This window comes from Lycorma delicatula, chromosome 8, assembly GCF_047948215.1.
Source record: "Lycorma delicatula isolate Av1 chromosome 8, ASM4794821v1, whole genome shotgun sequence".
NCBI lineage: Eukaryota > Metazoa > Arthropoda > Insecta > Hemiptera > Fulgoridae > Lycorma > Lycorma delicatula.
Window position 1 is genome coordinate 59,826,804 of NC_134462.1, and position 15,249 is coordinate 59,842,052.

At 29.1% G+C, this 15,249-nt stretch overlaps 1 protein-coding gene across 1 annotated transcript in view; it reads left to right on the forward strand.

Annotated features, from left to right (window-relative positions):
- Positions 1-1,601: 1,601 nt before the first annotated feature.
- Positions 1,602-15,249, forward strand: part of GluRIB (Glutamate receptor IB) — a 250,505-nt gene continuing 236,857 nt past the window's right edge. Inside the window, exon 1 of the mRNA XM_075372702.1 lies at positions 1,602-1,724. Coding sequence (XP_075228817.1) covers positions 1,629-1,724 — 96 coding nt within the window. The 5' untranslated portion in view covers positions 1,602-1,628. The remainder of the gene's footprint in view (positions 1,725-15,249) is intronic.

A 15,249-nucleotide genomic window follows, 5' to 3' on the forward strand; every position in this document is an offset into this window, starting at 1 on the left:
TGTTTTTTTTATTTGCCAGTAATACTGGTAAAAGAAAAATTAATCTTCTAATCATATTTCATTCAATTAAAACGAAAATATAGTGTAAATTCATTCTTGATAATGTTACCGAAAATAAAACCGTGAAATAATTTTTACTTTACAAAAAAAACCTATGATGTTTAAATTTTATCTTTTAGGTTAAACTTAAAATTTATTACACTATTTTTAAATTAAAAAAATACGTAGAATTTATGAATATAATTAAGTGCCTTTGAATATATTCCATGTGATACAATGAGTATGAGTTATGTTTCATAATATTACATTTATAAGTTTAATAAACGACGATATAAAGACAATGGTAACAGATATTTTTGATCGAAAGATTTATAACTGATCATTTAAAAGGCACAAATGTAATTATTTGAAATTTTGATCAACTAATTATTACAAAGTAATTAATTTACGTTTGGTAATTTTCTTTGTGAAAATTCGAAAAAAAAATTGTTGTAGTCAATTCAATACATAAAAAAATCATCACCTATGCAGACAGGACTGAACTAAGCGAGCACGAAATATACAACATTCTGTTATGCCAGCTCAAAATTAATATTTTGTAGAATTTACTTCAATATATATTTGTGATACATAAATGTTAATATATATTTTTTAAATCATAATAATTTTGTATTTCAAATCTCCTAGTCATATTTTCTATAAATATTATGAATATTTAAATTATATATTCTTCGCGGTAGCTGATGTTGTTGGCAACTAACCACTGTGTAGATATATACCCACATAGTAATGGATCAAAAAGTATACGTGCTTTAAATTTCAATCGATTTTTCTCTAACCAACGTCTAATTTTCACGGTGACCGAAGGTATAATTTTATTTTCATGAATAAAATATAATCTTTAATCCGTAGAATTTTCTTTTAGAAAAGTCAACGTTTAAATATAATGCTGAACCGGTAACATATTTGCTATTAGAATTTAATCAAATTTTACGAGATATTTATTAAAAATATGATTATTATATTTAATTACTGAACAAAATGTCTGGTATCTTAATTTTATCAAACACGACCCGTTGGTATTATTAAATAATTAATAATTAAAAAACCAACTTACCAGCAATTCGTTTATACATGCGTTCAAGCGCTTTATCATAAGGGTGGAGATATTCATAACGTTGAGACATTATAATGATAGGTCGTTAAGTCGACATAATTTTAAACTATGACAACCACTGTTATAATATATTACGGTACATAAATAAATTTACATGAAAAAGGAGTTTTAGTTTTAATAAGATTATAACATAAAAAACCTTTTAGTTCCTGATGATGGAATTTTATTCTGAAAGCACTTGAACTCATATATAAAAGAATTATTAGTAAGTAGGTATTTTAATTATTAAGTCTGGTATCTTATTTATATATCGGCTAGAATATTTAAGAAGATTATGACATGTTGTTATGTATAAGCATATTCATACCTGAGCATTTACGAAAGATAAATGTTTATTTAAAACAAAACAAAAATATTATGAATTTATATATTTAATTGCACAGATATATTCATTAAATGTATGTTCTTTTCTATTACAGTTTGTAACCAGTTCTCCCGAGGGGTTTTTTCTATGTTGGGGGCCGTTAGCCCGGATTCATTTGATACATTACATTCCTATAGTAATACATTCCAAATGCCCTTTGTTACACCTTGGTTTCCAGAAAAGGTAAGTTTAGTTTTAATTTTAAAAACTAAATTTCTTTATCGATTACAATTACTTGGTTAACTGTTATTGTTTAGTATTATACAAGATACGAATGAATCTTATGTTGTTATATAACCACATAACTGTACGTTAAAATTACATAGAGTACGAAGTTCGTACTGTTAAAGGTTAAATTTAAAAGAAATATTTATTGAATTACCATGAAATTTCAATAAAAATTAAAAAGTAGCTATTCAAGTTAGTATAATAATATTACAGATATATTTTTTGTCCTAGATATTTGTATTAACACACACGCGCACGTGCCCGCGCTTATTCAGTTTTCATTATACGATCAGCTAGGCAATCTACAGATTAACTTAATTGTGTTAGGCAAATTTAGTGTCACTAATCAATTTAAATCGTTGTGTGAATTTATTCAGGCAGTTTCAATGTTGTTTCTAACGGTATTTAACCAAACATGAGTATAACATTAATTTACAAAGACAATTTTAATATATAAATTAGACCTCAAATTAGAAACACGCGGAGGAGATTTACTATTTAGTGGATGGTCTGAACACATCTAACTCTGAAGAAACTGATATTTTATATTTAAAAAAAACAAAAAATAAACAAATTTTTCTTTAAAAAATTTCTACGTTCATAGTTATTGTTTCATCAAAATATAAGAAATAGAATACATAAATCATTAAATAAGGCGATGCATAAATCCTTAAAATAAAATCTCATCTTACAAATCCAATACTTTTATTATTACAGCATTATATTTATTGTACTGTATTCATTCATAATCTTTCATCTGTAACTTTTTAACTTTTTTCTTGTTTAAACTCTGGGACTGCCGTTAGGTGTTGCTTCAGAGGATGAGATGAAATATTTGTAGGGAAAGTGAAATGTCATGCCTGGCCGGGATTCGAACCCGGGACCTCCGGAGGCATAGACGCTACCACTCGCGCCATGGAGGCTGACGTAACTTTTTAACTAAATCATAATAAAATTTTTGTTACCAGAGAAAAAATAATTTTTATCAAAATAATATTCTAAAAAAATTAGCCTCAAAAACAACCAAACTCAACATGTATTCTCACTTTTAAAATTGAAGTAACATCACAAAATAAATTTATTCTTGTTGCAACTTGTATTTTTAATAAATAGCGAAAAGTAAACAAACTGATTCTCACAAAAACCAAAAATTGAATCCCTGAGATTACATGGTTTCTTTAATAATAATAATAATACAACTAACAAAAGGGCACCACCACCCATACAGTGAGGTAATACCTTAGATACATTCACGACTTCCGGTTCCTGAAAGGAAGTTAATCAAAAATGAGTATCGGTTTAACTACCGAGTAGATCCAAAACTATAAAAAAATCCCTTTTGGCAGCTGGAAGGCAGAGGTAGATTTAACTGGTGCTAAGTAGGGAATAAAAAAGATTAAGAAAAACCACCTTAAAATTAAAAAAAAAAAACTTCAAATTTACTCAATACGGCAATAGTAGCAAGTGAAAAGAAATTTCACATGTTTAGCATACGACAAGGCCATTTTCTTACAATTCCAGCAAAATGTTGGTCATCACTTGCCGTAAAGGTTGGTCATATCAAAAATTGTTTCAAACAAAAGTTTTAGTAATGTTTAGAGAACTAACGACCACTTTAAACCGATTCGATACTTTGCCTATTAAGGGAGGTATGATGTTTTTTTTTTCAAAACTAGATTTTTTCCACTCCCTGGGCCGATGGTTGGTGATATTAAAAAACTTTACAAAAATAAATTTTAGGCCCTTATCCAAAATTTAGTAGAAACCTTAAAAAAATTTGATATTTTACTTAATAAAATAGCAATATTATGTTTTTTTTTTCGAAAAAGCCCCCAATTTCTATTCCCATTGTCCGATTTTGTTCATTAAGGAACTCGACCGAGATTGTTGGATGAGTTATTTTTAAGGGACAATTTGAAAGTGGTTGGCGCAAAATTACGGCAGTTATTGTGTCTATATATATAAACTTTTGAGCTGCCGGTGGTTTTGTGGTCTGGACGATTTGAAACGGGAAGATATGTTGAAATTTTCTGGAAATCGAATCATGATATCCATAGCTTTTTTATGAAATCTACCTAAAACATTAACTATCAAAAATATATTTAAATAAACTATTTTGTAATTTTGGGGGTTTTACCCATTTAAAAACTCCCTTAAAGTTGGATAATTCATTCTGTTTGAAAAATAGATATTTTACGTAAAAACGAGAACAATAATTTATTTTTAATTATTAAAGATGTTTTACTATTTTTAAATAAAAGTCCATTTAAAACCATGACCTCGTTTATATTATACATCGGACCTTTAATTATTAAATATCACGATATTATTTTCATGATATTTAAATATAAAGTGATGCGTTGATATTAAAAGTGTAAGCTGCCCTATCCTATTTGTACTATATTATAGTATAATATTAAATTTAACCTTGTTTTCGTATTATAATTTATTAAAAGTGTGTCATTGCACGTGTATAATTTGTATTTTTTTATAAACATTGTTTTTTAGATAAGATTTTTAAAAAATATTATTATATTTACTATTTAAAAATTAAATTAGCTCTTTAAAAATTAAAGAGATAAAACATTTCATTTGATAGGACATAATAATATTAAAAATGCCTATCAAATGAAATGTTTTATCTCTTTAATCTTTAAAGAGCTAATTTAATTTTTAAATAGCAAATATAATAATATTTTTTATTTCTTTAGACCGGAATACTCGTTTAAAATTCTGTTTTGTAGTATGTCGACATTAAAATAAAACAACAAATATATATATATGTATGTAACCATTTACTTCAGGGTTATTATATTTTTTCCTGTTTAGCCTCCAGAAGTACCGTAAAGTATTACTTCAGAGGATGAATGAGGATGACATCTATGAATGTAAATAAAGTGTAGTCTTGTACATTCTCAGGTCGACCATTCCTGAGATGTGTAGTTAATTGAATCCCAACCACCAAAGAACACTGGTAATCACTACGTAGTATTCAAATCCGTAAAAAAGTTATTCTTGCCTTTGCTAGGATTTGAACCTTAGAATTCGACTTCGAAATCAGCTGATTTGTGATGACGAGATAACCTCTTGACCAGTCCGGTGGGTTTACCAATTAAGCCTACTACTCTTCAAGATCTGCGAAATCAAATTGTTACGGCAGTGAATTCAACAAACAGGGACCAGTTACCAATAAAAATAATTTGGGACCAATTAAAATAATGTTATTTATAAATTTCGATTTTACTGTTATTTATAAATCTCGATTTTTACATCTTTGTACGAAGTAAAAGAAGTATGACTGCGAAAAATTTCGGTTTTCAGATTTCAAAGGAAATTTCCATTTGATCATCCCTGAATCCATTTTGACTATTTTCGACGTGACGTCTGTACGTACGTATTTGCGTATACATCTCGCATAGCTCAAAAACGATTAGGCGTAGAATGTTGAAATTTTGGATTTAGGACTGTTGCAACATCTAATTATGCACCTTCTCTTTTAACTGCAATCGACTTGACCAAAAGTGTCCAAAAAAGCCCAATATCCAAAACATTTTGGAGTTCGTTAATGGGAAAAATCAGACCATGGTGATGGAAATGGGTGGGGGGGATTTTTCGAAAAAACAAAAATCGCTATAACTTTCTTATAAGTAAAATATCGAATTCTTTTAAACTTCCACTATTCTTTCGATAAGGGCCTAAAACTTATTTAAGTAAAGTTTCTTGATATCACCAACCATTGGCCCAGGGAGTCGAAAAAATGGGATTTTGAAGACAAAAAAAAATCACACCTCCGTTAATAGGTGCAGTATCGAAAATATTTAAAATGATCGTTAGTTCTCTAAACATTACCTAAAGCGTTTGTCTAAAACAATTTTTGATATGACCAACCCTTACGGTAAAGGATGACCAAAATGTTGCTGGAATTTTAATTAGTTGGGGCTTGTCGTATGTTACACATGTGGAACTTTTTTTCATATGCAACCACTGAAGGCTTTTCTTAACTTAAAGTTGGAAATCTTTTCTATCCTCTACTCAGAACCGGTGAAATCTGCCTCCGCTTTCAGGCGTGCCAAGAGGGATTTTTTTTTAATGCTAAATTCTCTGAAATAAATTTATCTGATTTTAAGTGATTAATCTTCTTACTGTTAATGTTTTGCGTCTATCTTAAACTAGATAATAGTGTATAGTAATAACAGAAAATAAGTGTTCGCAGCTAGGTAGGGTTATACTTAGAGAATAGTATATATATAACACAGAACAGTAGGTTCTTAGTACCAGTACTAGTGCTTATACGCGGGATGCTGTGTACTCGTAGAACCATTAGAAGAGGCTTATTAACGAGCTAGCAAGCACGTAAGTATGAGTCACGTTTATTGTACAACCATCCTATCTCCTTCTATATAGTTGCGTGCTTAGTTTTGCCGTCCGCGCCGACGGCTGTCTTTATATTAGACCAACGCGATGGCGATGTCTCTGCACGAACGACCATCCCCCAGTAGTGATTTGTCTTAGAGCCACAATAAAGAGTACGTGCTTTCTATAACTTTACTCCTTTCATACCCTCTTATACAAAGCCAAATCCAACGTAAAATCTTTTGAAAATTCCACCTACACACGATAATAAAAATCTATTACTTTTTATAAATAAAAATACTATTTTTTCTAATAAAACGAATTCATAGCTTAAATTTAATTTAATTAAATAATCAGCACTATTATTATAGAAAGAATAACTAACTGGATTAATTAGTAACAGACAGTTATAATTATTTTTATGTTTTTTTTATATATAGACAACAATAACTTTATATAAATATCCCCATTTGATACCAATTTTGATTACTTCAGCTGTAAGAGATACTGATCACAGTTGATTAAAGTAATAATGTACATTATTAACCGGTTACAAGAATTAAAAAGGACATAAACGTGAAACTTCACATTTTTCCTATAATCTTGGTTGTTCAAAAAAATAAAAAATAAAAAATTTATGTATTTTATGATACTGATCTGATGAAGGCTTTTCATCAATTTCATTTAACTCGTCCTGAGGAATGTTCAAATCTAAACAATTTTTTTTTTTATTTAAATATGTTATTTTTGAAAATAGATAAGCAATTTTCGGGGCCGATTAGTATCTTATATCAAATTATACATGCAATAACCAAAACGTTTTTATATGACTTTATATAATAAATCACTAGTCGCCCTGAAAATAACCTATATGTTATATTATTATAAAAAGGAATGTCCTCCTAACCCCGTAGGAGAAGACATCTGCCTTGTGACGATTCTGTTCGCCCCCTCCCGCCGTTACTAGCCTTGATGGGCTTTAACGGAAGTCGTCTTTCGCCCTCTAACTTTTTACATCTCACAGTAATAAGCCAGGCCTCGTTGAGATACCACCGATGTAAATGCCTCGGTAGATATTTACATCGGTGATTCTTAAACTCAGCTTTTGCATTCGCTGTAGGTCTCTTCCGGAAATCTTGAATATCCTCCTTCATCATTGCCCTTTAAACTAGCTAACCGAGTTCGCGGAAGCACGAACCCCGCTCCTAGTTCTACTTTTAGTGAGCTACTTTATTGTGTAAATGTCTCATAGATTCGAGGCAAATTTAAAACAACATACCACAAGAAATGTTGTTCGCAACAACGAAATTTAGTCCGAGTACCCTTAGTGGACTACAACTTAGTTCATACCCCAGAATTAGGTTAGTTTACGGACTCCGATCTGGTCTACAAAGGAGAAAAAAAAAGGAATGTCAGTGCATCATGGTACATACACGTTAATATACTGGAAAAAAGAAGAAAATGGTAAAATAAATCGAATTAATTGTAAGGAACCTAATCGACCAAAAGTAGATGGAATAATATCTACCAGATAAAGGTATTAGTAAAAAAGCCACAAAAAAAGATACCGGTAAATAAATTTTTACAATCAAACACATTTAGAATCTGAAATAGTGTTTTATTTTTTAAAATAATCAGGTTTCAACAACGTAGAGTTCATTGATGACTTTCATTTTCATAGGTAATGAATGGAATGCAAAACTTTGAAGATAAAAAACACATTACAAAGTTAGAATGTATACAGCATATTTATTAGATTATTTCCAACTTTTTCTAGGTTAGGCATGTAGGATTAAATGGAATTTTGTGATTATATTGAGCCCCGGGCCTTAACTATTTACTATAGAAAATGAAGCATTAATATTTGTAAATTTGCATAAAAAATAAATTTCGTTAAAGTTTCAAAATAAATCAAAGCGCAATAGAATTCAAGATAATATTCTAGATGAAATTTATAATTTTTACAATCAAATAATACAAACAAATCGATTGCAAGATATTTGCTAGAAAATTATTGACTTATGAATAAATATTTATATTAATGGAATTAGCAAACATAATTTTAATAGCAAATGATTATTACACTATTTGTTAGATCTCAATTAAGCCAGGCAATGAAAATAGCGTTATTTATTAAAATATATTGGATAGAGCAAATAATTTGAACTGGAATATAGATATTTTGATTTTTTCTTTTTTGATTCTAATGCCTAAACTTCATAGAACTATTTCAGAATAGAAATTGATAAATTGTAAAAATTTATTAAACTTTTGAAAATTCTTTCAACAATTTAGTTGAAAATGAAAAAAAAATTTCAGGATACAAAAAGTTTAGGGCCGCTTTTGTAGTTCTTTATATAATTGGTTATTAACCAACAAAGAGGATTTTGGTAAGGACTAATGAAGGAAGAATAGAAAAAATAAAAACTTACTGATACTTACAATGGTGATAGAGGTCTGGAAGAGTATAATCGAAATAAAAGGAAGGATAACAATGGATAAGGAAGCCTTCAGATTAAGAAGAGGAAATTACTGTGTAATAAAAGTCTAGACATAGAGTTAAGGAAGAAGTTAAAAAAATGCTACGTATGAAATGTCTTCTTGAAGTAGACGATTGGAAGTGAATTACAGACGATTTAAGAAGAGGGAAGGAACTGGACTGAGGCTTTTGTGATGTGGGTATGGAGGAAATAAGATGGATACAACATGGATAAAATGAGGAATGATGAAAGTAATGGGTTAAACAAGAAAAGAGCACTTTTGTGGTGAAATATGAAAAGAAAAGGAAACTTTTTAGGACATATGGTCAAAGAAAGCGGAATCTTGACAACTGTATAGGAGGGGTCAATAGAAGAAAGAAGGAAGAAGAGGGACAAGTTAATAAATGAAATGAAGGGTGAAAACTACATGAAGACGAAAGAGAAGGCTAGGGACAGAAATAGATAGACAGAAGTGGCGTAAAAGTCCTGCCGCCAGGCGGAACACCAGATGATGACGATGATTTTGCAGAAAATTATAAAATTAAATCGACCAATATAAAATTATAATTCATAAATGTGAAGTAAAATGAGATTACGCTGTCATCTTGTATCTTGAATTCATAATTGTCTTGATTTAAATTTCATTTGTTTTTTTTTATTCCATAATTAATTCTGAATGAAAAAATTGGGATCGAAAAGCATAAAATGTAATAATACATAAGAAAAGGTATGAAAAATTAAAGTATATTTCATAATTATATAAAATTGGGAACATGTACAACCTTAAAGCCTTATTCAACCTTATAAAACCTTTCCTAAGCCATTTTCAAAAACAAAACTATACATTTATTCCAATATATACACATAACGACACAGTACGATAAATTTAATTGACCAACACGATTTTAGAAAATTATTGTCATCTATATTACGTATTACGAGACAAAGCTAACCAGCAAATTATTATCGGAATCGGCAAAAAAATCATATTATATTTTATTTTTTATTCAAATTTTAAAACTGTAAGAAAAAAAGAGCGAAAAATATAGTTTGAGCTAAAACAAGTATATTACAACAAACTTGAGTAATGAAAGAAAATTTAAAATAATTTCAATTCATATCTTAACACTTTCTTGGTACGCCAAAAGGTAGAGTAAAATGATAAATAATTGACTGTTATTCATTAACTTTTTTATTCTACTCTTAAATCTACAGGAAAAAATAATTTTATAATTATAAGGATAGAATTTGAACTTTATATCAGTTATCTAAGAGAAAACCGAGAAAAATAACCAATATAAAAGTACACTACCACAAAGAAATACAACAAAATACTAACCACGTAATGTCTTGTAGTTATGTTTTAAACTAGTTTAAAAGATCAAAAATTTATAAAACTGTACTGATCAAAAGTCTTTGAAGAGACTATTCCATAAACAAGTAGTATAGATAACCCTAAACAACAAATCCTTGTTCGCAAACTAAAGACTAGTTTACATAAAGAAAACAAGGATTTACGTTTAGTTTCAGAAAAACGTTTAGTCTCGGAAGTGTTTTCTTTATATTTTATTCACATAGCAAATCTGCCTAAAGGAAATAATTAGTAATGTAAAATACAGAATATTATAAAAGAAAATTTTTAGTTTTTTTTCATTAAGATTGAAATGAATAGGGTTTTAACAGTAAAGCAAATAATTGAAGATATCAGATGCAAAAAAAAACTGGTTGAGAATAAAAGCATAGGTAAAACATGGAAATGAAGTAATTCATTAGATCATAAGTAATATTAATACATCGTGTGTGCGCGCAGAGCAACAGAATGAGTGTGTGAGTGCTCCAGAAGAATGCCGTTAAATTTTACAGCTGTATTTCTCTGTTTAAAATAATGAAAAAAGTTCATAATAAACATGTGTCCGGAAAAGGCTTTGTTTTTAAATTAGGAATAACAAAGAATTTTACCTTGCTTAGGGGCAAAATGAACCTATACCAAAATTCATCGAAAACCAACTGGAATCGAAAACCGGGGAAGAAGGGAGAAAGGGAAAAATCGGAAAAGGAAAATAGGGAAAATCGAAAAAGGTAAAACGGAAGAGGGTAAAAAAGGAAGAAGGGGAAAATCGGAAAAAGAAAAAGGAGGAAACGGGGAAAAGGAAATGAAAAGGTAAAAGAGAAAAAAGAAAAGGGGAAGAGGGAAGGGAAATTAGGGAAGAGGAAGGGGAAAATGAAGTAAGGGAAAGAGAAACAAAAGATGGTAAGGAAAACGGGAAGGGAGAGCGAAGCGGGTCATGACTCTCTGATCGTGACGGAAAGTGCAAGTAAACATAGAGCATGAGCGAAGCCGCGATGGAGATGCTAGATTTGGGATTGTTATAAATTTTTTGTCTTAAATTTTTTGTTATAAATTTTAATCTTTTTTGGACTTTTATATTGAACTATTTTATTCATTCATAAAATGGATTGGTCTAACAAATATTGTTAACTTTTCTTATCTTCTTTATATGTTTTCCTTTATTTAAGTTTTGAGCAACAATTCATTGTTTATTCCTTCAGTATTTTTCAAACAAATTTTTAATTAACGTTTCATCAGGATTTAATGAAAATCTAAATATAATATTGTTGATTAAATATTTTTTATTTATAAAAAAATAAGATTGCTATTAAAAAAGCATTGTGAGTGAAGTTAATGTGGGCAGTCGCAACGGGGTGCGGTACCAATATCATATATAAGAAAATATCATATGTAAGATAAATCTATTTAGAGATTATAATTAAAATCGCTGCTAGACGTTTTTTTTTACAGTTCAGCTAAAAATAAGATTATCATTAAAAAATAAAAACGTAAAAATCTTTTGATATTAATACAACATGTACAAAAATAAAACTGAATATTCCATACTGTTGATTAAAAAAAAATAATAATAAAAAAAGATTGAAATAAAAATGATGAAAATTTTGTTTATGAACTCTTAAGTTTTTCTTGAACGTATGTCAGAGATGTTTATTTTATACTGATTTCTCCTCTTGATGTTCTCAACCGTTTTCTATTTTCACGAAGTGTTTCCCCTTTTTCACGAACAAATATAGGTATCAATCTTGTCACTGCTCTTTGAGTACTCTAAACGACGATGAGTGTGTTAGGTGTATTTTTCCATGAACTATGTGTATGTTAAAAGTACTTTTTTGTATTTTTTCATGAATTGTGAGGTAAGAAGAGATATAAGTAGAGTAGGTAGGGATGATTTGAGTTAGCAAACAAAATACGAACGGGAGCAACTCTCAAGTGTCATTATATTACTAGCAAGCATATGAGATCTTACGTTATATGGACGCCATTTAAAACTTCCTTTCTGAACTAGGTTAACTCCCATTTTAGTACTGCTAAATAAATTTTTAGGTTTCGTTATAAAGAACTAACAATATTATAAATGTATGATTATTATTATTATTTGCAACCTGCACAATATTTATTAAAAATATTTCGCCCTAATTAAGAATGTACATATTCCATTTCACGGTGTATTTATCTTACGTTTTTACCATTATATATATATAATAACAGTAATAATTGAAGAACATAAAAAAGAAGCTGTAATAAAGTCCGCCAAGGATGTTCCCTATCCGCGTTACTACTTAATCTTTACATAGAACTAGCATTTAATGATATTAAAGAACAATTTAGATCCGAAGTAACTATACAAGGTGAAAAGATAAAGATGCTACGATTTGCTGATGACATTGTAATTCTAGCTGAGAGTAAGGATTTAGAAGAAACAATGAACGGCACGGATGAAGTCCTACGCAAAAACTATCGCACGAAAATAAACGCAATGAACGTAATGAAAGTAAACGAACGAACGGAATGAAACGTAGTATAAATAATGTAGATAAACCACTGAATATAAAAATAGGAAGAGAAAAAATTACAGAGGTAGAAAAATTTTGTTATTTGAGAAGTAGAATTACTAAAGATGGATGAAGCAAGAGCGATATAAAATGTCGAATAGCACAGACGAAACAAGCTTTCATTCAGAAATATATTTTGTTTACATCAAAAATTAATTTAAACGTCAGGAAAACATTTTTGATAGTATATGCTTTTAGCGTAGCTTTTTATGGAAGTGAAATTTGGACGATCGGAGTACCTGAAAAAAAAGATTAGAAGCTTCTGAAATGTAGTGCTATAGAAGAATATTAAGTATCAGATAGGTAGATAAAGAGACAAATGAAGAGTTGTTGCGGCAAATCGATTAAGAAAGAAGAATTTGAAAAAAATATAGTTAAAAGGAGAGATCGACTTATAAGCCACATATTAAGCCATCCTGGAATAGTCGCTTTAATATTGGAGGGACAGGTAGAAGGGAAAAATTGTACAGGCAGGCAACGTTTGAAATATGTAAAACAAATTGTTAGGGATGTAGTATGTAGGGAGTATACCGAAATGAAACGACTGGCACTAGAGAGGGAATCTTGGAGAGCTACATCAAACCAGTCAAATAACTGAAGACAAAATATAAATATATGTATGCATATATTTTTGAAATGTATTAAGTTTTAATAATGAAGGAAAACGAACGCATTAATTTTCCTACATATGATTGGAGAACTTATCCTTTATCATTGCTCATCACAAGAGTGATATAGAGTAATGACATATAACTGATTTTATGATAAAATCATAAAATCAGGTATTTTCTCAAAGTATTTTCTCATTAAGATTCAAGAAAATTAGTTGGCAAACTTCTGCTTTCCAACACACACACATACATATGATTTATCATATACATATATATGATAAATACACATAAAACACACAGCACATATTTTTGCATTACAGATAAATTACTTCGTACTTGGTCACTGATCATGCTTGGTTTTGTTTTCATTGATTTTTGTAATTTTTTTCGTGAAAATGGAAATTTTATCATTTCGGAGAGCAATTTCTCTACGCTTACCTATGTTTTAATTAAAACGTAACAATTTTAAATTAACTTAAATCTAATTACATTAAAAATACTGAACATTAAAAAGTATCTACTGTTTCGTTTCTTTATAAATTTTACCTTTTAGAAGAAAGTATTTGAATTAAGTACTAAACTGTTCTTCGTTCGGCAATAACTTTATCAAGTAAAAATTTTTAAAAATACTGGTTTCAATTTTTTTTTGAAGTCGTTTTTATTTTTTAAGATTATATTTTGATAAAATTTCTGGATTCAAATTTAAAAAAAAAAAATGGATAATAAAATTTGTTTTACAATTATTAATTCATCACACGTTGAAAATTAAAGCAGCCTAATACATTTTTAAAAGTTATATATTTTATTTCGTGCCAAAAACCAAACAAATAATAAAATTTGTTATTATACCTGTAGCTAGTTATTTTAAACATTTGAGATATTTTCTCAAATTTCAAATAAAAATTATATAAATATAGAATAAATAAACAATAGTTTAATTATTTAAATAGAATAGAAAACCAAATTATAAAATAATAACAGATATATCATGAAGAAAAAAGGAGAAGAGTACATAAAAAAATTGAGTAGGAAAAAGCGGTATGATAAAGAGAAGATTATTACAGAAAGAAAATGCGAAAAAATGAAAACAAAATTACTTTTAAGGGAAATAATTCAAGATTGTTAGGATGAAACAAAGAGAAAAGTTAAAAGTTGTAGATAAGATCAGCGTGCTAAAATTTCATAAAACTGTCAACGGGTAGAACCCTACGAATTTTCATCCCGTGAGTATAAGGAAAAGTTATTTATTACGATGTACTATATTACGTTCATGGAAAATTCAAAAGTTCATTTATTTCCCTAAAAAAAATATCAGATTTCCATGGAAGTAAGAATCAAGTTTATCTGCAATATTCTTCATCGTTATAGATGGACATTAATAACAATCTATAATAAAAACAGTCTATACGAATGTAAATTTTTTTTATTTTATTTATCTGGTAAGCGCTATTTTGTTTTTATGTAAACTGTTAATACTACTTAAGGTTTAGCGTAAATGGCTTTTCACTGTACATAGAACAACTTAAGTACCTTACAAAGGTTAATAACTAAGATATACTAATCAACATCTATTTAGAACGAGTTAATTCAAAAATTACAGTGATTTGTTTATTATTACCACTTGTGATAAATATTGGGCACGTTTATAATTAATCCCGAATTATTTATTTTATTTTAAACGGTTTCCGTAAATATATATATATATATATATATATATATATATATATATATACACACACGAGAGGTTATCTCTGATTAACAACATTTCTAAGTTCATCGTCACCCACGAATTCCTTACCACTCTAAAATTCTTTCAATTTCCCAAACAAATGGTAAACAGGAGAAGCTAAGTCCTGACTACATGGTGGTGATCGTAAATTTCCCATCAAAATGTTCTCAGTAAATCACGTGTCGGTCATGCAACATGTAAACGTGCATTATCGTGAAGCAGGACGACGCCGTCGGTCAACCGCCCACGTCGCCAATTTTGAATACCGCACCATAACTTACGAAGAGTTTTGCAGTAGGCTTCTAAATTTATAGTCGTTCCACGTGGCATGAAATCGATCAGCAGTATGCCAAACCGATCCCAAAAGACTGTGGCCATCAGTTTGCGTCCAAATAGTTGTGGTT